The 23,114-nt window shown below is 39.7% G+C and overlaps 1 protein-coding gene across 1 annotated transcript in view; it reads right to left on the bottom strand.

Moving 5' to 3' along the window:
* chka (choline kinase alpha) overlaps window positions 1-23,114 on the bottom strand; it is a 62,966-nt gene that overhangs the window by 2,561 nt on the left and 37,291 nt on the right. Inside the window, exons 4-11 of the mRNA XM_043705924.2 lie at window positions 17,395-17,508; window positions 11,835-11,968; window positions 9,879-9,983; window positions 9,017-9,075; window positions 8,703-8,787; window positions 7,144-7,252; window positions 5,198-5,301; window positions 97-178 (exon numbers count right to left, since the gene is read on the bottom strand). Of these exons, the coding sequence (XP_043561859.1) occupies window positions 97-178; window positions 5,198-5,301; window positions 7,144-7,252; window positions 8,703-8,787; window positions 9,017-9,075; window positions 9,879-9,983; window positions 11,835-11,968; window positions 17,395-17,508 (792 nt within the window). The remainder of the gene's footprint in view (window positions 1-96; window positions 179-5,197; window positions 5,302-7,143; window positions 7,253-8,702; window positions 8,788-9,016; window positions 9,076-9,878; window positions 9,984-11,834; window positions 11,969-17,394; window positions 17,509-23,114) is intronic.

Raw genomic sequence — 23,114 nt, 5'->3', positions numbered from 1 at the left:
AAGAACGATACCACTACCATTTTGAATAACCACATAAAAGTAAATGAAAGCCAGGTGCTTTCTTTTTAAAGATTTAGCCATTATATTCTCACTCACCAGATATCCAAATTCAATTGCTGAAATCCGAGCCTGAATAATGGACCACAGACCCCAAAAGAAGTGTGAAGCAAGTGCATATCTGTAAATGTTAAATACAAATAACATGAATACATGCACACAACTGAATTAATATATCACAATGGAATAGGTTGAGAGAGCATGGCAGTGTAGCAATGTATAGGATTGGAAAAGATTATGACATGTTATTTCACTTGCCACAGAGTTAATAATATATTGCACTATATACATATTACCCTCATTTGTACAATTAAGGAAATGTAGCTGAAGCCTTCTCCACAAATTTACTTTAAAAGCAGATGTATACTTATTTTCAAAGAACAACACACCACAAAGTTTCCAGAAACTGCTTATTTGCTAAACATGTGACTAAAATGGTCAAATGTAGTATAATTAAAATGTTATTTGTAATGCTTTAAGTAATTAAAAGATCACTTACCAGTTACTAAAATCACTTTCAATTCTAACTATGTCAGGAGCTTCTAAAATGCAGCAATGGCTTTATGAGTGCCTAGTGATACCTTTTTATACCTTTTGACCATGTGGTTCAATTACAGCACTGGAGATGTTTTCTATTTTAAGACAATTGGTAAGCAACAAAATTTGAAGAACTTTTTACTCGGGAGAAAATAGCTAAACCTTTCACGCTGTTTGGTACAGAAAGATAAAGTTGTCATAATCCCAGAGAATCATAGGTTTCTCTCTGATTAGAGGGGCATAACTGGGGATCACCACATCTTGAGTGAGGGGCAAAGTTCAGAAGGCAGGATCTTCATGGTAACCTCAGTCAGGATGGGAAGTGAACTAGCACTATTAGTGTCATTCTGCATCACAAACCAGCCATCAACAATTGAGCTAACTGACCCCCTTCTGAACGAAAACAGGATGACAGAAAGAGATTACCATATAAGAGTTCATCACTGCCCATGCAGCACCCAAAGTAGGGTTCGTATTCAGCTGAATCTAAAGGGATGCAAATCAACTTTGGGACAGATTTTCAGATAGAATTGGGAACTAGAAGTGAGCTTGTTCTTGGCTCCAACCTTTATGGCATACTTTAGGTTCTCCAGGCAGCACGGTGGCACAGTGGGTAGCACTGCTGCCTCAGTGCCAGAGACGTGGGTTCAATTCCCACCTTGGGCGACTGTGTGGAGTTTGCACATTCTCCCAGTGTCTGCGTGGGTTTCCTCCGGGTGCTCCGGTTTCCTCCCACAGTCCAAAAGATGTGGGGGTTAGGTGAATTGGCCATGCTAAATTGCCCGTAGTGTTAGGTGTAGGGGAATGGGTCTGGGTGGGTTGCTTTTCAGAGGGTCGGTGTGGACTTGTTGGGCCTAAGGGCCTGTTTCCACACTAAGTGATCTAACCTAAAGTAATCTTCAATGCACCAGTCAATTAAAGGAGAAAGTGAGGTCTGCAGATGCTGGAGATCAAAGTTGAAACTTTATTGCTGGAACAGCACAGCAGGTCAGGCAGCATCCAGGGAACAGGAGATTCGACGTTTCGGGCACAGGCCCTGAAGAAGGGCCTGTGCCCGAAACGTCGAATCTCCTGTTCCCTGGATGCTGCCTGACCTGCTGTGCTGTTCCAGCAATAAAGTTTCAACCAGTCAATTAAAGGTAAAGGAGTCACTGTTCAGGGATAGCAGGAACATACCCAAACCAATAGGAAGGTCTTTCACTTTAAGCGATAAGCAACCCCAATTGCTGAAGTCCAAGCTGCAGAGCATGAGCAAATGAAGCTAGATTGATCTTTACTTTTTAAAATGCCACAGTTGTTTGGCCAAGATCCTGGAGGGGCAATTCATCCATGAGCTGACCAGTAGCAGGTATGGCCTGATGCTGTAATACCTCCGTAGGGATCCTTCATATGATCCTCCTGAATCAGATGTAGTTCAGGCCAATATGGGCTGCCAACAGTTTACAATTCTTGGGCTTGAATTGGCTGCCTGCTGATCTGTCTCAAACCACCTTACATTGAAAATTGTTTTGGGTTAGGATTGAAGCAATAAATGGGGCTGAAGGCCAGTACAAGGTGTGGACCAATGAACCCTGAACTAAAAATCCTAGTCTTTGTTTCTTCTATTCTAAGCTCCATTCCCTGTACTGACTCCATCTTACTCCCTGCTAAATTACCAGAATAAGCTAGTTCATTCACAACCCTGGTGTCACATTTAATCTCAAAGCAAGCTTCCAACCTCCTGTTCACACCAACAATACTTTCAAGATCACTCAACTGTCTGTCTCAACTTATCTGCCACAAACCCTCATCTGTGCCTGTTACCTCTGGAGTCAACTAAATCATTGGATAGTCTCCCATATTCCATCCTCTAAGCTTGAGATCAACCAAAACTCTGATTGCCAGTGTTTTAATTCACTGCAGTTCCCATTCCCTTATCCATTGTAATTGACATACACTGGCTCCAGGTCAAGCAACAAGATTTTAAAACTCATTTTCAAATCCCTCCATGGTCTTGTCTCTTATTTCCTCCTACCCAGTAATCCTAGAGATATCTGCACACTAAGTCTGGCCTCACCATGGAGTCTTCAGCCGCCTGCACCCCAAGCTCTGGAATTCCCTCCATTACAGCCCAATGCCTCTCTATCTAATGCTCTTCTAAACACAGAATACCACTTTGTCAAATCTTTTGGTTATTGTACCTCATCTCCTTGGGATGGTTGTTTTGCCCTTTGTTTTATAATGCTCTTGTGAAGCATGGAGAGATATCTAATTATATGAAAGGTACTGAATAAATACAAAGTTATTAATTGCAATGCTCTAAAGCAACTGGAAAACACCTCCTAATTGACTGGTACATCAAAGTTGACCATAACGCAGCACACAATTGCAGATGAATTTTAAAACCGAACACAGAATAAGTGGGGAATATAAATATTCACATTGGAGAATTTCAGTCTTCTTTTCTGAAACTGACTTAGCATGTGTTGTTGATGAAGGAGCTTCACTGTATCTAGCCATAAGGTATCTGATTAAGGAGTGCTTGAAGACTTGAGCTACTTAGGCAAATTTTCAGATCATATTTCTAGCAGTGTATTATTAGCACTCACCAAGCCATCTGTACATTGATCTTATTCAAAATGTTATTAATTGCACTTGCAGTTCTCAGATGGCTGGTAACAATTACAATATCAAATTACAAGTGCAGCCCCCTAAAACTAAACTATCCATATGTGGCAGTACTCATTTCAGAAGGCTACACAAATATATTTCATCTATATTTTAAGATTTGCAACTATATTTTAGGCAACAAAATTAAACAACTGCTTGGAACATTAAATGCTGAGGCAGCTATGGTGGGACAACACACCCAAATTCCCCATTTGTTGGCTGGAAAAACAGAGCTGAGGCAAATTCTTGGTGAGGAATGATAGTGACCCCAAACTGGTAGCTGGGAAGGTAGAACTATCCTATGATGAAAGAATAACTAGAACAGGTCTATATTCTCTAAATGTTCTAACCCTATAGTATAGAGTGAGGGGGGAGCTACAAAATTCTGACAAGGCTCAACAAGGTACATGCAGGCAGGTTGTTTCCCCTAGCTGGGGATTGTGTCTGCAACCAGGACTGTTTCAGAATGAGGTGCAGGCCATTTAGGACTAAGGTAACAACGAATTTCTTCATTCAGAAGGAAATGAACCATTTAATTCTCTATCCTAGAGGCTCAACATTCAAGACAGATCAGTAGACAGATCAAGGGTTATGGGATGAGTCCAGGAAAATAGTTTTGAAGTACAAAATCAACTATTGAAACGTGAGAAAGGACATGGAAGGAAAGGCTGAAAGAATTCAACTGTGTCAATGTCAAAACATGTCATTACATCTGTATTTGCAAACACACAGTTGGGTCAACAAGTGGCCAGAGAAAGTCTTCAGTGCTGCCAGTCAAGCCTAACATTCTCCTTAATCCAAAATATTAAAAATAGCTGCCGCATACAGTTATTCTCGACAAACCGGGGTGAATGCTAATTGAGAGATGGAGTTGTGCAGTTGGAGAGGAAAGGAGTAGACAGTGTGGACCTCTGTGGCATGAACATGGGATTAGGCACATGATTGAACTGGCTACCAAGCCATCATGCTGAGACCTCAGTCAGGCTGTTGGCACGGCAGATCTTGTCTAATCGCTGAGAGCCGAAGGATAATCCCTCTGTCCCTTATGGTTCCACAGCTTGAAAGTGTTCAATAAATGGATAGCAAGTACTGAACAAGAGACCATGGAGTGCAGGTTCTTAGTGAAAGTAGAGTTGTAGGTAGATAGGATAGTGAAGGCAGCATTTGGTATACTTTCCTTTATTGGTCAGTGCATTGAGTATTGGAGTTGGAAGCTCATTGTGGCTGTACAGGACACTGGTTAAGCCACTTTTTGAATACTGCAATCTATTCTGGTCTCCCTACTACAGGAAGGATGTTGTGAAACTTGAGGGGGTTTAAGAAAAGATTTACAAGGATGTTGCCAGAGTTGGATGGCTTGATCTATAGCGAGGCGCTGAATAGGCTGGGATTGTTTTCCCAGGATCAGAAGCCAAGTGACCTTATTGAGGTTTATAAAATCATAAAAGGTATAAAATAAAATAGATAGGGTAAATAGACAAGGTATTTTCCCTCTGAGCCCAATCTTAGAGGACATTAGGTTTAGGGTGAGGGGGGAAAGATTAAAAAAAGGTACCCAAGGGGCAACTTTTTCTAAGCAGAGGGTGGTATGTGTATGGAATGAGCTGCCAGAGGAAGTGGTGGAGGCTGGTACAATTTCAACATCTAAAAAGGCACCTGGATGGGTTTATGAATTGGAAGGATTGAGGGGGATATGGGCCAAATGCTAGATTTATTTAGGATATCTGGTTGGCATGGCCAAGTTGAATCACAGGGTCTGTTTCCGTACTGAGTCGAAGTCTACTTTAACAGAAGTATTATTGTATCTGATTATTTGTCAAGAGATTCATTGGGATATATTTTTCAGTTTGAAATTTGGTTTTAATTTTACAAGTTCATGATGAGCAGGCTGCACCTTGACTACAAAGAATTAAATAAAAATTAAGAGATAAAGTATTTCAACTAGAATATTTACCTGTTTATTTCTTCTAGCATTTGGTCTTCCATTTTTGCTATCTGATCATCATTTAAGTCAAATTCATCCTGATTCTCAGCATTGTAAACTCTGATGAAATGGAGCTGTCACAAAACAAAAGGTTTTTTTGGGTGAGAAAACAGTCTGACAGATTTATTCTGCAAAGGATATCAAAATAAAAATTCTACTCATTTTTTTGTTTATTTGCTGGTTTAACCGGCAAATTAAAACCAAAACACATGGTAATTAATATTTTCAAAGGATTTCAGATATAATGGATGGAGCTTCTCTGTACAACTGGGTGAGTTTGTGAATTAAATTCCATAAAAATGACTTCATTGGATCAGGATCCCAACATCAGGTGATACTGCCCAGTTCCAGGTTTCACCGGGGATGTCCGACATTGAATGGAGAACCCCATTCTGTTGCTGGATAAAGCATTTAAACTGATACTAAGTACTTAACTGCTGTTTTCACTTAGCATTCTGCATTTTACAGGCTGTTTCCCAACTTGCCAGGGTGATCTAAATAACTGCATGTCATACTGGTGGGTATTTCTCGCAACTGATAAAAGACTTAGTGCAGAAATGAAAATTTTTATACATTCATATTTGAAAACATTTTCTTCATTTGACCAAAGAGGCTCAACGTCAACTTATACTTTAGAATAAGAAAAAGATTCATATTTTATTTGCTTAAGGTATGCCTGGGAAGCTCGGGCCGTGATCTGTAAATCCTACACAATGTGGGAAATTCTATATGCTCCTGACAGTACAGAAGATCATGTATTCAGGAGGTGCCTCTGGCCGGAGAAACTCAATGTGTAGGTTTTGAAACTTGAGCAGTAGCTGGGAGCACGACAGTGCATTGACGAGATGGAAGTTTGTGGACAGCACATTTCAGGATGTGGACACTCTACAACTTGAATGTAGGTGGAAAAGGAACGGCTGACCTTCGGTCAGAAGACAGGGACCACGACAGGTTTGAGGTAATTCCCCAAGTACGTCTTGTTTGCAAATCACTTGTTCACCTTGGAAAGCAAGAATGACCATTTTGTGTGAAGGTCAGCCAGAACCAAGGCTTTGATACGGTGGCCGGTCAAGCTGCTCAGGAAGTCGGAAGTAGTGTGGAAAGATAACGGTAGTAAGGGATTCAGGGGAGCAGACAGGTGCCACTGTGGATATAGATTAGAGTTTAAGATAGCATGTTGCCTCCTGGATATCAAGGGTGAGAATCTCATGTGCAATGCCAGGCCTTTGAGAATGTGTACACAGCAATTGGGCTTGATAATGTTGACCTCATTACTATTTTTTAAATATCAGTCCCAGCACTTTGTTTATAGCATGCAAGGATGTGACAAAGATCACAAGAGATGACTCTCTGCATGAGCAGCCTACAAAAATCTGTTGGTGGTCCCTTGCCATATCGTCTGGGCTTGCAAATTGTGATGATCTTTGAAACCAAATTGCTTATTGGTAGCTGTACTTTGTCACTTTAACCGGGGACTATGGCCACTTATATACAACCACCACCTGGCCACCCTACCAACATATTTCAGTGTCTATTTTCATTGATTTATTAATTAGTATCTTCATCCTGCTCACTACATGAGCGAACACAGCCCATTTGATCAGACTTGCATTTTACAGTCATCAATGCATTAAGAAAAGGCTTCCGACGAACTCCAGAAAATGCAACTTAATTCATTACTTTAAAACTGCATTTGAAGATAGCTTTTTATTAAACTTTAAATGCAACAATCTAGAAACAAGGGGAGGGGTGGTGATCAGACAAATACTATTTTACCAAATGAATGAGTTACCATCACTGAAAATTTTAGGCTTACATGTAGAAGAACAACTAACTATACTTTAAATTTCAATGATTTGTGTACTTCCAACAGGGTTAAAAATAACTCACTTGAAATTCTAGTTCAAATAACATACCTGTTGCATTTTGGTGGGGTAATTCTTGATATCAGCTTTAAAAAATGGATACTCATCACAGTTGTAGTCATACATCCATTCACAGAAGTGATTTCCAAAATCAAACCCTCTGAAAAAAAATTGGCAATTGACAAAAAAAAAAATGATGTGTGGAGCTGTTTTAAGTTACAAAACAGAATCAGATAATGTCTACAGGATAAAACCAAGGCCATTGGTGTGTTCACTCTACAGGACAATCTTGACAGTTATTCAACATAAGAAATGAGTAACCTACATGGTTCCTTCCACTTGCTCTGCCATTTAATATCATGGCTCATCATCTATTTCAACTCTACTTTCCTGCCTATTCTTATGTCACTAGATTTCCTGTGTCCAACAATCTTTTGATCTTCATCTTGAAGATATTTAACTAAGCACCTACAACCTTCTGGGATGATAATACCAATTGCGAAGAAATTTCTTCTCATCTGTTCTAAGTTACCCTTCTTCTGAAACTGAAATTTAGTTCTAAAGAAAGCAGACTCTCAGCATCAACCCTGGCATTAAACACTATAAAATGTTATATGTCTGATGATAGCGCTTCCAATGCTTCCACAGAACTAGCCATGCTTAGAGTAATGCTAGCCATGCCTCTAGCAAAGAGGTTTTAAGTATGGATACAACACTAGCGTTACCTGACTATGTGCAAAATTGTCCGGATATGTCCTGTGCACAAAAATCAGCACAATCTAACCAATGTGTGTTCCATTAGACCTCTCCCAATCATATGCAAGATGGTGAAAGGTGTCCTCTAGCTGCTACTATCATGCAGCATATACACAGGTATAACTTGCTCACTGATCTTCCTTTTGTGCTCCAGAAGTGCCACTCAGCTCCTGACCTTACTAAAGCATTAGTCCCAACATGAATGAAATAGCTGATTTCCAGAGATGATTGAAGTGGCTGTCTTTGACATCAAGACAATATTTAGCACAACATTGTATCAAACAGACCTAGCAAAACGGAAGTCAGTAGTAATTGGAACAAATCTCTCAACTGTTTGAAATAATTTGGAGCACATTGGTTGTTGTGGTTGTTGGAAGGCAAATTACCTCTGTTGGGCTTTATTGAATGTAAATATAGCCTTAAGTCAGGCAACCAGTATATAACACAATCCAGGTGTGGTCTCAAATGTCCTGTAGAATTGTATCATGACTTCCTTATCCTTTTAATCCAACCCTCTTACAATGTGCTACAGCAATCTTTGCCTTTGTGGAAAATAATCAGGTGATCATTCAACTCAAACTTTTCAGGACCACCCAGGCATGGCCTTTAGAATTGGTGTCTACAGAATAAAACAAGTATGATCATGTCTAGGTTGCATTCAGGCTCATCTCTGGTTTGGTGCTGCACCAAATTCAGGTTCAGTTGTAGTTTCCCTCCATTGGGTCTCATCAACATCACCACAAGCACCCCTGCTGCAAATCCTGACAGCTACACAGGAAAACTCCAATACAGGTCTTGAATCACACTACTACCTTTCATTAATTCCAACTTTATGTCAGGCAGTATTACAATACCTGAAGTTGTAGCTGCTATATTCAAAGTCAATGAGCATCAGTTTCTGGTCAGAGTTTTCAGTGTTTTCCAACAGCAGGAGATTACCTGAAATAAGAAACAAATTTCAGTTAATATTGGATAATGACAGTGCTGTATTGTATTGATCTAATTTGCCCTGACTCAATCTGCCATTTCAGACCAGCTATCGTTCACTATATTGAGATATGAATTTGCAGTATGGAATTGAAGTGTGGGCCTAATTGGGCCCAGAAAATATTCCCAAAGTTAAAAGTAAATTAAGAAATTATTTTTACAAAATATTGAATTAGCTTACCCTCCTGACAGTCATTATGACAGAAAACAATCGGTGAAGGAGTTGCTTGAAGCAAAGACCTAAGCAGAATGAAAAGGTGGCATTAAGTGGTATGGTAAAGTTCTACAAATGCTGGATTCCCAAAGACAACAGACATCACACCGAGTAATTACTATTCTATTTTTAAGGAACTAAATTTTGTTTTGGGCAGTGAAAGAGATATTAACATTTCATTTGAAAGCATGGTAGTGAAAGAGGTACAAACCGTGCTACTAAAACAAGTTACACTAAGCAGCATTTGTGCAATTTAAACATTGAAGAGATCTTCCTTTGAAGATAATAAAATGTTTGCTAGCTGGCACACCAGCAGACAGTAAATAGCATTACAGAATTTCTAGGTTTTTTTTAAAATCCAAAGATGTTGACTGAATTGTAGCAGCTTAAGCTGGAAAAAGCTGCAAGTCTTGTGTGTGAAAACAAATCCAAGAATGTAAACACATAAGTAGTCAGTATACTTATCAGTATACAGTCAGGTTGTGCTTTACTAAAAAAAACTTTTCAGTTTGTCTTCTATACATTTAGGGGAATACACATAGCAACATATGCAAGAATATGATAGCCAGTGGACACAAGGATTCTACAATGCATGGCTCAGATTCCATTTTTAAACTAAAAATTGGCAAGCAAAGATGCATTCCAGATTACAGTAGACAAGATCTGTGAATAAGAGACTTCAGACACAATGTGGTCAGAACTGTTAGATTTGTACAAACAGGCCTAATGAATTTGCGTTTGTAACAGGCAGATTTACCTTCATGAATTTATCAAGGTTTCATTTGTTAACTGTTTAGGAAATACAACTATCGTTAACTTTGAGTCCTACCTTAGCTTCTCCATTTCCTGTGGAAGGTTGTAACTGAGAAGTTGGTGAAATACTCTAACATGAGACTCTCTTGTAAAGCTGATTCGCATCACTTGCTGCAAGTACCTAACATTAATGATAGACAAACTATTGAACCAGAAGTTAACTGTACAGAAGCGTACCAATGTTTTCCTTGAAGTGCATTTAAACTTTAGCTTTATAGTATAAAATTCTAAAATATAAATTCACAATTCTTAAAATATGCATCAATATAGTGAAACTTTTGAACATTTAATTTGGTCATCAAGGGCTGCACGAATATTCTGGATGTTCTTCTTGAAGTGGATTGTGTTCAGATAAGAATTCCTCTGGCTGCTACGGACAGCACAGATGAATAGATTTACAAAGATCCCTGCTCACTATGTGAAGAATCTATTAGCAATGTAAACATAGCAGGACTCATCATGTCTTACTACACAGATCACAGAAATTCTTGACACCTTGCATTCATCTCCAATGTTACAGTCTTCTACAATAAATGCATCCAAAAATTGTCACTGTTTATTAAAGGAGCAAATCAACTCTCTGTTCCAAGGTTATTTAAATTTCAGGAAGGCAGCAGAAAGAGGCTTTTCAACTGGTTTGAGAATTTCCAGTTGCGGGTAGTGGTGGGGGAATGGAGGGGATTTAGAAATTAATTTGTTTTTATTCATTCATGGGGTGTAGGCATTGCTAATTCATTGCCCAGCCCAAACAGAGTTGATAGTTAAGAGTCAAACACATTGCTGTGGGTCTGAAGTCCAGCTGACCACCTGAGGACAGCAGATTTTCTGCCTTAGAAAGAGCTTGACTAAATCAGCTGGTATTTTTACAATGATGTGAATACATGACTGCAATGATTGCCTCTCGAGACGAGAGTTTAAGAAATATGGCTGGATTTGAGAGTCAGACAGGATTACATTAGTTTTAACTTTGATGGTTTCACCTGGCAAATTTGTAGCAAACTTATTTTTTGTGGTTTAACATACATAACAGCCAATTACAGAAGGAAGGGAGCACAAAGCTAATGTCTTGCATGGAGCCACTGTTTTGGAGAGGAAACTAAGGGAAAAAACATCTTGATGCAAGTACTGTAAAAAAGTTAACATCTAAGCCATACCTTGAAGGTATTCTTACAAAATTTGGGATTCTGTTTCTGTACAACATTTCCAGAAATTTTAATGGCAATAGAGTGCCAACAAGTTATTGTAGATACGAATTTGCTAACTTTTTAAAATACTGGATGGTAAAATGCAATTTGAGCTCACAAAGGAGGAAACCTACAAAAGTAGTTAACTGTCCAAATTATATAATTCAGCAAAACAAATAAAAACAAACTTTTCCTTCAGGTAAAATGTTTGAGCATGTGATATCTCCTCCTGCAACTTGAATTGATCTCTCACTGATATTTTGACTTAATGACAAATACAGATGGTGTGGTATTTATTGAATGTTGTTGGGAAATACATATTTCCTTTTGAATTATTTAATTATTCCTTCACTGAAATATCAGGATAGTGTTTTAATTAACATGGAAATTTGTCAGAGTCTTCAATGTTAATATAGTCCTTTCAATCTACAATGATTGAAACCATTAAAAAGTACATAAAATTAAGTAATCACAGTGTAATGGTGTGAAGTGCTTCATGAATAGTGAAAAACAAGTGTTTTTGTAATGTGGCATGAAACCAGCTATTGTTAATTGCTGCTGACGAATGTGAGAAATGCAAGTGGTGGACACGATAATTATGTTCAGAAGCTTTCTACCTTCACAAGATGAAATTTACACACATACAATCCACAAAACCAATCCAAAACTTCTCTCAAAATGTAATTTTTTTCTGGACTGTAAACAACAGCAAACCTAAAACAAATCTATGTAACACACATTTATATATAGGTTATGTCCCAGCTAAATTAAGCCAGTTAAGTACTCACTTCTCCATAGTACGAAATAACCATGTTGGTTCTTTGTTAAATGGCATAGTCATTCTGTGAAATGTGGCCATCTTTTTTGCTATTTCTGTTGAAATACTTGGAATAGCCAATTCTTTGGTCTCCAATTTCCGGCTCTAAAGTAATAGATTGTAATATTGATGTAATAAGTCATATGCATGCAATGTGTTAAATGCTAACTTATTTTACACTAATATGCAAGATATCTATACATACACATTAAGCCAGTCTATGCATTTCATATTTTGAAATTGACACTTTTCCATACATTTAAATGAAAAATGCTTTTCATAACATTAGCCATTGCTTTTGTTAACTGTATTTGATCACCTACCATGGACCTTGTAGATAAAGTGCTGGAAAGCAATCTCAAAACTGGAGAAAAGAGTAGTGTCTTTACTGTTTCTTCAGACTCATTTAAACATCTAATACCTCTGACACAGGTTCATCTTTATATGCTGTCTGATGAATCTCTAGATATTGTCTGAAATCAATTTGTTGGTGTGTACCAAACTAGTAATGATGGATATACAAATATACAAGATATTGGACTCTAAAATATTCATATGGTTATGTACCTGAAAATAATTTTCTACAAAATGTTATTTGGGAGTATTTGCATTACACTGAGAAATCTGCACATTCTAGTGTTAGGCATGAGGAAAACCTACTGGAAATTGAAAGTTCACTCAGTAGGTAATCTAAGAGGGAGGACGGGAAAATTTTCTAGCTGTAACAGGCTGCTTCTTTGAATAGACTGGGTTCCCTCTTGATTATATGTTTTAATGCGATAAATCTCTTGAGTAAACTTAAAAATACAAGCCATAATTATCAAGTTAGCCTGCAGCAGTGTTTTGTAGAGGAATAAGACAGTGCTGTTTTCTGAGTCTGCAGATTGGAAGTAGCAAAAAATGGCCCTTAATAGAGTGATATGCTCGTCTTGTCGAATGTGGGAGTTTAGGGAGAGTTTGTGTTACTGAGGATTATATGATTAGATTCCCTACAGAATGGAAACAGGCCCTTCAGCCCAAGTCAATACCAATCCTCTGAAGAGTAACCCACCTGGATCCATTCCCCTACCTTATATTTACCCCCAACTAATGCACCTAACACTATGGGCAACTTAGCATGGCCAATTCACCTGACCTGCACATCGTTGGATTACGGGAGGATACCAGAGCACCTGGAGGAAACCCACGCAGACAAGGGGAGACTGTGCAAACTCCCCACAGACACCAGAGGCAGGAACTGAACCAGTGTCCCTGGTGCGGTAAGGCAGCAGTGCTAACCACTGAGCCACCATGCTGCCCATATTTGCAATAAGTGCTGTTGGCTGCGAATCCTATCAGATTGAATGGAACGGTTGGAGTGACAGTTACAGGCAATGAGGAATTTACAAGAGCAAGGGAGTGTGATGGATGGTAGTTATATGAAGGGAGTAAAGTCGCAGATTCGGTCACAGATGGGTTAACTCCAGGAAAGGTAAGAGGTAGGCAGCTAGTGTAGGAGTCTTCTGTGGCTATACCCATTTCAAACAAGTATGCTGTTTTGGAAAATGTGCTAGATACTCAGGAAAATGTAGCATGAACAACCAAGTTTCTGTTATCGAGACTGGCTCTAATGCAATGAAGAGTACGTTGGATTCCAAGAGATCAATTGTGTTAAGGGATTCTCTCGTCCGAGGCAGAGATATTTGTGGCCAGCAGCGAAAAATCAAAAAGGTATGTTGCTTCCCAGGTGCCAGGAACAAGGATATCTCAGGGTGCAGAATGTTCTCAAGGGATAAGAGGGCCCAGCAGGAGGTCATTGTACACATTGGAATCAACAACATGGGAAATCATTGAGATTCTGAAGAGAGATTGGAGAGTTAGGCGGGAGTTTTAAAAGGAGGCCCTTGAGAGTAGTCCCAGTGGTACAAGCAAGGGAGGGTAGGAACAGGAGGACAACAGATGAATGCATGGCTGAGGAGCTGGCATATGGGAGAAGGATTCACATTTTAGGATCATTGGAACCTCCTTTGGAGTAGAAGTGACCTGTAGGAGGACAGATTGCACCTAAATTGCAAGGGGACTGATATACTGGTGGGGAAATTTGCTAGAGCTGCTTGGGAGGATTTAAACTCGTAAGGTGATGGGGGTGAGAGTTGGGACCCAGGGAGATAGTGAGGAAAGATCAGAGACTGGTACAGTTGAGAAAAGGAGTGAGTCAAACAGTCAGGGCAGGCAGGGACAAAGCAGAGAACAAGGCAGGAATGATAAATTAAACAGCATTTATTTCAATGCAAGAGGCCTAACAGGTAAGACAGATGAACTCGACATGGTTAAGAACATGGGACTGGGATATCATAGCAATTACAGAAATGTGGCTCAGGGATAGACAGGACTGGCAGCTTAATGTTCCAGGATACAAATGCTACAGGAAGGATAGAAAGGGGGGCAAGAGAGGGGGGGAATGGCATTTTTGCTAAGGGATAGCATTACAGTGTATTGAGGGAGGATGTTCCCAGAAATACACCCAAGGAAGTTATTTGGGTGGAACTGAGAAATAAGAAAAGGATGATCATCAATAAGACTATTCAGGGGTCTATAATACATTATAGACCCCTTATAGTCGGAGGGAAATTGAGAAACAAGTTTCTAAGATCTCAGTTTCTGTAAGAATTATAGGGTGGTTATGGTAGGCAACTTTAATTTTCCAAACAGACTGGGACTGCCATAGTGTTAAGGGTTGAGATGGAGAGGATTTTGTTAAGTGTGTACAAGACAGTTTTCTGATTCAGTATGTGGATGTACCTACTAGAGAAGGTGCAAAACTTGATCTACTCTTGGGAAATAAGGCAAGGCAGGTGACTGAGGTGTCAGTGGGGGAGCACTTTGGGACCAGCGACCATAATTGTATTAGTTTTAAAATAGTGATGGAAAAGGATAGACCAGATCTAAAAGTTGTAGTTCTAAATTGGAGAAAGGCCAATTTTGATGGTATAAGGCAAGAACTTTCAAAAGCTGGTTGGAGGCAGATGTTCGCAGGTAAAGGGATGGCTGAAAAATGGGAATTCTTCAGAAATTAGATAACAAGAATCCAGAGAAAGTATATTCCTGTCAGGGTGAAAGGAAGGGCTGGTATGTATAGAGAATGCTGGATGACTAAAGAAATTGAGAGTTTGGTTAAGGAAAAGGAGGAAGCATATGTCAGGTTATAGACAGGATAGATCAAGTGAATCCTTCGAAGATTATCAAGGCAGTAGGACTATACTTATGAGGGAAATCAGGAGGGCAAAAAGGAGACACGAAATAGCTTTGGCAAATAGAGTTAAGGAGAATAGAGTGTTTTTTATAAATACATTAAGGACAGAAGGGTAACTAGCGAGAGAATAGGGCCTCTCAAAGATCAGCCAGATGAACTTTGTGTGGACCACAGATGGGGGGATACTCAACGAGTATTTCGCAACAGTGTTTACTGTGCAAAAGGATATGGAAGATATAGATTGTAGGGAAATAGATGGTGACATCTTGAAATATCCATATTACAGATCTCTTGAAATGCATAAAAGTGGATAAATCTCCAGATTTGATCAGGTATACCAGAGAACTGTGGGAAGCGAGGGAAATAATTGCTGGGCCGCTTGCTGAGATAGTTGTATCATCGATAGTTACCGGTGAGGTTCCGGAGGACTGGCGGTTGACTAATGTGGTGCCACTGTTGACGAAAGGTGGTAAAGACAAGCCAGGGAACAACAGACCAATGAGCCTGATGTTGGTGGTGGGCAGGTTGTTGGACGGAATCCTGAGGGACAGGATGTACATGTATTTGGAAAGGCAAGGACTGATTAGGGATAGTCAACATGGCTTTGAGAGTGGGAAATCATGTCTCACAAACTTGATTGAGTTTTTGTGAAGAATAACCAAGAGGATCGATGATGGCAGAGCAGTAGACATGATTTATATGGACTTCAGTATGGTGTTCAGAAAGGTTCCCTATGGGAGATTGGTTTGTAAGGTTAGATCTCATGGAATACAGGGAGAACTAGCCCAAAGGTCGAAGACAGAGGGTGGTGGTGGAGGAGGGCTGTTTTTCAGACTAAAGGTCTGTGACCAGTGGAGTGCCATAAGGATCGGTGTTAGGCCCACTAGTTTTCATCATTTATATAAATGATTTGGATGTGACCATAAGAGGTACAGTTAGTAAGTTTGCAGATGACACCAAAATTTGGGGTGTAGTGGACAGTGAAGAAAGTTACCTCAGATTACAACAGAATCTTGATCAGATGGGCCAGTGGGTTGAGAAGTGGCAGATGGAGTTTAATTCAGATAAATGCGAGGTGCTGCATTTTGGGAAAGCAAATCTTATACACTTACTGGTAAGTTCCTAGGGAGTGTTGCTGAACAAAGACCTTCGAGTACAGATTCATTGTTCCTTGAAAGTAGAGGCACAGGTAGATAGGATAATGAAGGTGGTGTTTGGTATGCTTTCTTTTATTGGTCAGAGCATTGAGTACAAGAGTTGGGAGGTCATGTTGCAGCTGTACAGGACATTGGTTAGGCCATTTTTGGAATATTGCATACAATTCTGGTCTCCTTCTTATCAGAAGGATATTGTGGAACTTGAAAAGGTTCAGAAAAGATTTACAAGGATGTTGCCATGGTCGGAGGATTTGAGCTATAGGGAGAGGCTGAACAGGCTGGGACTGTTTTCCCTGGAGCGTTGGAGGCTGAGGGGTGACCTTAGAGGTTCATAAAATCATAATGGGCATGGAAAGGATAAATATGCAACATCTTTTACGCTGAGTGGGGGAGTCCTGAACTAGCAGGACTCAGATGTACAGCATGGAAACAGACCCTTTGGTCCAACCCGTCCATGCTGATCAGATATCCCATCCCAATCTAGTTCCACCTGCCAGCATCTGGTCCATATCCCTCCAAACCCCTCCTATTCATATACCCATCCAAATGCCTCTTAAATGTTGCAATTTTACTAGCCTCTACCATATCCCCTGGCAGCTCATTCCATACACGTAGCACACTCTGCATGAAAAAGTTGCCCCTTAGGTCTCTTTTATATCTTTCCCCTCTTAGATGTACAGCACAGAAACAGACCCTATGACTCTAGATATAGAAAATAGTTGCCTAATTACAAATATTTTTTAGCTTCACAAAGCTGTGAAATAGTGCTTGACACAATATATTTTGGGATATATATTTTATATTTCTTGATTGTACTGCTCAGTGGCTTGAGACAAAGACTTGATACTTTGAGAATGGGAGGGGATTTTGTCTTTTGTGCAGATTGATGTTATTATCAGAGTAAAATTCAAATGTAGTAACTATTTACAAAATAGAAGTGTTCAATTAAGGTTGCTCTTTTGGAACTGATCTTAACCAAGACAGAGCCAATATTTTTAGCATTAAGAGCACAAAAGGAATGGCACGTTGTCAAAATAATTTTTTCCCACGTCCTTCATTTTCCACAAGCAGTAGTCCAGTGGAAACTCAATGCTATGGAACCTAAGTCAATGATTCACAATACCAGAGATAATGAGACTTACTGCAATGAACTGTTCCAAACGACCCTGAGGAAAGATTCCATATAGCTTCGGACCAAGTGATCGCTCTGCCAAGATAGCAAACATAACACTTTCCAATACCATGGCATCTGCTCCCTATGTGAAGAAGCAAACGGATACTGCTTAATTCGAATTACTATTTCAAAAGTTACATTTATTAATTTATATTATGTATCAGGTATTTTGAAATAGAACTTGTCAAACTATATTTTCTATTCACACCAAAAAAAATGGAATATTTATGCTCCACAAGCTGATTAAAGCATGGATTGAAATTATAGGGTATGACTAACTCAAACACTTATCCTAAACTCAAGAATAGCTTGCCTTGCATCACGGAGATATTACTGATATCATTCAGTTTTCTGAATGAGGTACATCCTTCGAGAGGAAAGCTGGACTCTTGTGAATTTGAACTTTGACCCACTTGGAACAATATTAATGATATGTCAGACTTGAGCCAGTAAGTTAGCAAGCAGGTCCTCAGACTCAGTTGCTGCTGGAGACTGAAAATTTGGCTTCACTCGTTGATAGCATCGCACAAGTAATCAGAATCTCTACAGTGCAGATAAAGGCCATTCGGCCCATTAAGGCTGCACCAATCTTTGGAAACAGTCTGCCTCCAAACACTTGCCATGTCCAATTCACTTAACTTGGACATATTTGAACCGTGGGAGGTAACCAGAGCACCTGGAGGAAACGCATGCAGACACGGAGAATGCCTCTGTGGTGTTTGCATAGTCAAGCGAGGGTCGAGTCGAAGCCAGGTCCCTGGTTCCGAGGCAGCAATGCTAACCATTCAGCTACCATTCCACCCTTGCTATGGCGACTGAAACCTTAGACTTGGCTTGTATCTTACTTCAGGTTACTTGAGAACTTCCCTATAGTCACAAAGAACTAGATTGACTAAATGCAACTGCAGAGATGTTGAAAGCTTCCTGTACCCTGGTTTTGGAGAGGGCCCACTGAATCAAGTGCTGCACTTGTGTCTGTTGCTTGCTGACAGCTGTCAACCTGTGCTCAGCAATGTCAAAGAGATGGTGGCTGCTAACAGCTGAGGCTGGGGTTTGAGGGAAAGCTTGTGTGTCGTGATTGAAAGAAGGTTTAAGAGTGAGGGGATGGCCCCTCAGTTTCCTCCCTGCCCTAGGCCTTATTGACCCTCCCTTGATCCCAGCTTTCTCAATCAAGCATGGAATATCTTGGAGAGAACCCTTCCACAAGGGATGATTGGGTACTGATTTACCAAAGGAGCTCAATAGTGGCTCTTCAGTAATGATGGTGGGGCCACCACTTGCTACCTTACCACCCAAATAAATCCAACAGCAGTTTCTATTCAAGCTGTAGATACTTAGGTAGATATCAGATACAATTCCAAATAAAAAAGAATTTGTAATTTATGAAGCTACATTTAGAACTGCACTACTGGTCATTTCCTAGAGTTCTAAAAATTCATTCACACGATGAATGCATCGCTGGCTCAGCCAGCATTTATTGCCCATCCCTAATTGCCCACAGGGCAGTAGAGACAACCACATTGCTGTAGGTCTGAAGTCACATGTAGGTCAGACCAGGTAAGGATGGCAGTTTACTTCCCTGAAGGACATTAGTGAACCAGATGGGTTTTTCTGACAATTGACAATGGATTCATGGTTATCATTAGATTCTTTATTCTAGATTTTGATTGAATTCAAATTCCAACATCTGCCATGGTGGGATTCGAACTCAGGTCTCCAGAATATTTCCTGGGTCTCTGGATTAACAGTCTATCAATAATACCACTAAACCTCTACTGCTGCAAAATGGGTGCAAATTCAGCAAAATTCTTTTCAATCCACCATTATACCACTCATTTACAAACAAACAATTCTTCTGGTAGATCCTTGACAGTTTTCTTCAACATGATTACTACCTTAGCTTAGCACAGTTAGCACAGCATAAACTAAGCTGGTATGAAAGGCATTTTATTTTTATTTGGAGTCACTAATGTTTGTAATATCAGTGCGACATGGACACAAAAGCAGCTTCAATGATCTGCCCTCCATCAAAAGGTCAGAAATGGGGATGCTCACTGGTGATTGCACAAAGTTCAGCACTATTCTCAATTCCTCAGGTGCTGAAGCAGTCCATGCTCAACTGCATGAAAATCTGGACAACATCCAAACTTGGGCTGACAACTGGTAAGTAAAATTCACGTTACACAAATGCCAGGCAATGACCATCTCCAATTAAAGATAATGATCCTTGGCATTCAATAGTGCTACCATCACTACCAACATCCGAAGGGTAACCATTGCCCAGAAAATCATCTAAGCTCGCATCATAAACACTCTACGAGAGCAACGGAAGCTGATGCATGCGAAAAGCACACCTGCAAGTTTCCCTCCAAGCCCCACACCATCCTGACTTGGAAATATATGGCCATTCCTTCACAGTCACTGAGTCAAAACTCCCTAACGGCATTGTGGGACAAGTCATAGGACATTGACTACAGCAGTTCAAGGTAGCAAAACACCACCAGCTTCTCAAGGCCAACTTATAGGCAATAAACGCTGACTAACCAGCCATGCACACATTCCACCAGTGAATAAAGAAAAAAATTCCCACAAAGCTCAGAAGCATTAAGCAGGTATTTAAATTCTAACAACTTGTGCTAAACTATCCATCTTGAGCTTTGTACAAATAATTTCTGGATCTGTAGCATCAATACACAAGTTAGCTCCAGCTGTTTGATGCAGATAGTGTTGCTATAATGAGACAGTTGCATTCATGTGCAACACCATGTTATAGAAAAATTTATTTTAAAGTGCTAGCAATGTAATTGCATTACAGCAAACACAAGCTTTACTTTAGAAACTGTCCCCAAATCATCAGTCACATTAGAGCAAATTTGCAATAATGAAACATGCATTATAGCAGAACAACCTGTACCACAAGTACCAATGATTCATCTACTTCCAGACAAATATTTAAAGTAGCAAGGCACAAATGCCTACTGCCAAAAAATGTTAAAATATCAATTTACATGGATACACACTTAAACGCTGAACCAATGAACAACTTTCAAATGGGTCAAAATGACATTTGGCATTGATTCACAACTTTCAGGACATTACAGAATTGATTCAACATTAATTGTACCCTCACTTAGAGAGAACCATGTTTACAGGAATTGATCGTATTGCAGACCTTAAAGGCAATTCCTTCATTTAAGAGCGAGCGTCCATGAATATAGCTTCTGGCTGAATTCCCATGGTTTTGATATGCCGCATGGTCTTAAAGAAAGAATGAGTTACATTTACACAGCACTTTGCTAGACTACTGGGCACTTCAAAATATTATAAGTTGATTAAACCCACTGTGGTAAGGTGAACTCAAATAGCAATGTGATTATAACCAGAAGTCTGCTTTTGTGATATTTATTGAGCTATAAATATTGGTCAAGACATGGGGGCTACCTCCCCTGCTCTACTTTTAAAACAATTTGTTTGAGACGTGGGTGTTTCTGGCACAGTCAGTATTTATTGTCCACCCTTAACTGCCCTTGAACAGAGTGGATAACTAAGATGGTTCAGAGGGCAGCTATGAGTCATCTTCATTGCCATGAGCCTGGAGTCACATGTACGCTCAGTACAAGTAAGGATGGCAGGTGTATTGCCCTAAAGATACAAATCTTGACTGTAATGGGTTTTTAATAACAAATCAAGAGCAGTTACATGGTCACCACTACATGGCTTCTTGTTCCAGACTTTTTAATATTAAATTGAAATTGCATCTTCTGTCATGGTGGAATTTGAATCCTACCGCCAGAACATTAGCCCATGTTTCTGGATTACTAAGCCAGAGACATTACCACTGTCACCCCTTCCCTTAAGAGCATTCTGCAAAGGGAATCTTTACATACCCAAGCAGGAGAGAGAAAGAGATTTAAGTTTAATATTTCTTCCAAAACCCAACACCATTAGTGCAAGTGGTCCCACAGTACTGTGCTGGACTGGCAGCCTTGAATTGTGTGCCCGAACCTGAAGTGGGATTTGAATTTGGGTGATTTAGAGGAATGTGCTAACAACTGAATCACAGCTAAGACTAGGCAAAGTAATTTACTTTGAACATCTGCAGTTGTGTCTGATAAGTTTCTCAAGCATACAGGGATAGCAACACAAGGAAAAAATAAACTTTAAGCAGTTTTTACAGGTTGTGTCACAACTGTGACATGTACATTTTGTAAAGGTAGCTATTCCATCTCTGGAATGGACAGAACCCTAAAAAATAGCTCCCATAAGTCATGTAACTAATCTTGTGGATTGAGCTGCTGCGGAAACTATTTATCACAGGAATAAATTATAAGTGACCTTTATAAAAATCAAATCAATAATTCTGTAGGTAAACAAACTCCTTGATAACGGTTGCCTTGGAGATAGGAATAACTTACACCACACCATAACCTGATAAGATCATCCAAATTAATGGCTGAGACAGTTAAATTAATTTTTGTGACTAAAAAAAATGGATGGGTCTATCACCTAACATGGAGACAGAAAGCAACATGGGATAGCAGCCATCTTATATTGTGTTCTAAGATAACAGTTCTCAACAGGGAGATGGATAAAGGCAAACCAACTTAAGGACTCCTATACTAAATCACGCTTGGAGATGATGGTATACTAATGTCACTGTACTAAGTAGTCATCCAGATCAACAGGCTAATGGGGGCTTGGGTTCAAATCACACCACAGCAGGTGGAATCTAGGATTCAAAGCAAATCTACCGTAAAAGACTAACCTAATGGCTAGCTAATGTGTCAACTGTTGTAAAAACCCATCTGATTCACTAATGTATTTCTAGGAAAGGGATTTTGTCGTCCTTACTAGTCTGGCCTATTTGACACCAAAGCCACAGCAATTTGCTTGACTGTTAACTGCCCTCTGTGCAATACAGACCTAAAAGGAATAAAAGAGCTACTTGCAGTGGCATAAAAAGTTTCCAGCAAAATGTTTTTCCTACTGACTCCGTGGTGGTGGCCTCAAGTCTGACTACTCACTCACGACTAAGGATCCAGTGTAATAGGAGGTGCAAACCTGTAGTAACTTTCACAGGCAAGTACAGAACTACCCATGTTTTAGATTCTGTCTTTCAAAGCAGGTTCCAGAAAGCATCACTGTCACCTTGTTTTTCCAGAGGTAGTTAAATCATGTGCTAGCATTGAATTGCTGCTTCCAAGCCATCAGATACTTACAAAGCTAACATTTGTCTTAACTTTCCATATATATTATAGCTGTTAGCATGAGAAATGGAATGCCAAAACTAGCACTCGATTAGGTTGATAGCTAATGGCAGCAGCAACGCAGAGTCTGCAGTTTTGAACAAAGGGAGTCTTGTCTTGCAAAACTTCAGCAACAGTTGATACAACTGCTCTGAAACTAAATGCAGGACATCTGTGTGGCAGGTTTAAAAAATGTATCCTCAAATCCACATTCTGATCCATCCCTTTTGACCTTTCAACTCTTTGCTTAACAATCTACCTGTGCCTTAAAAATATTTGGCTCTGCTTCTACCATCTTTTCCAAGAGTTCCAAAGACTCGTGCAATCAAAACAAAAATCTCCCTAAATGGATGACATATCTAAAACAGCTCTAGATTCTCTTAGAGGAAAAATTCTCTTGACAGCTATCTTGTCAAGACCCAAGATACCTCAAGTTTTCTCA

This window comes from Chiloscyllium plagiosum, unplaced genomic scaffold (genome assembly GCF_037043375.1).
Source record: "Chiloscyllium plagiosum isolate Xiang-an unplaced genomic scaffold, Cpla_swu_hap1 HiC_scaffold_18, whole genome shotgun sequence".
Taxonomy (NCBI): domain Eukaryota; kingdom Metazoa; phylum Chordata; class Chondrichthyes; order Orectolobiformes; family Hemiscylliidae; genus Chiloscyllium; species Chiloscyllium plagiosum.
The sequence above is the reverse complement of the archived record's forward strand: the minus strand, read 5'-3'. Positions and strand labels throughout refer to the sequence as shown.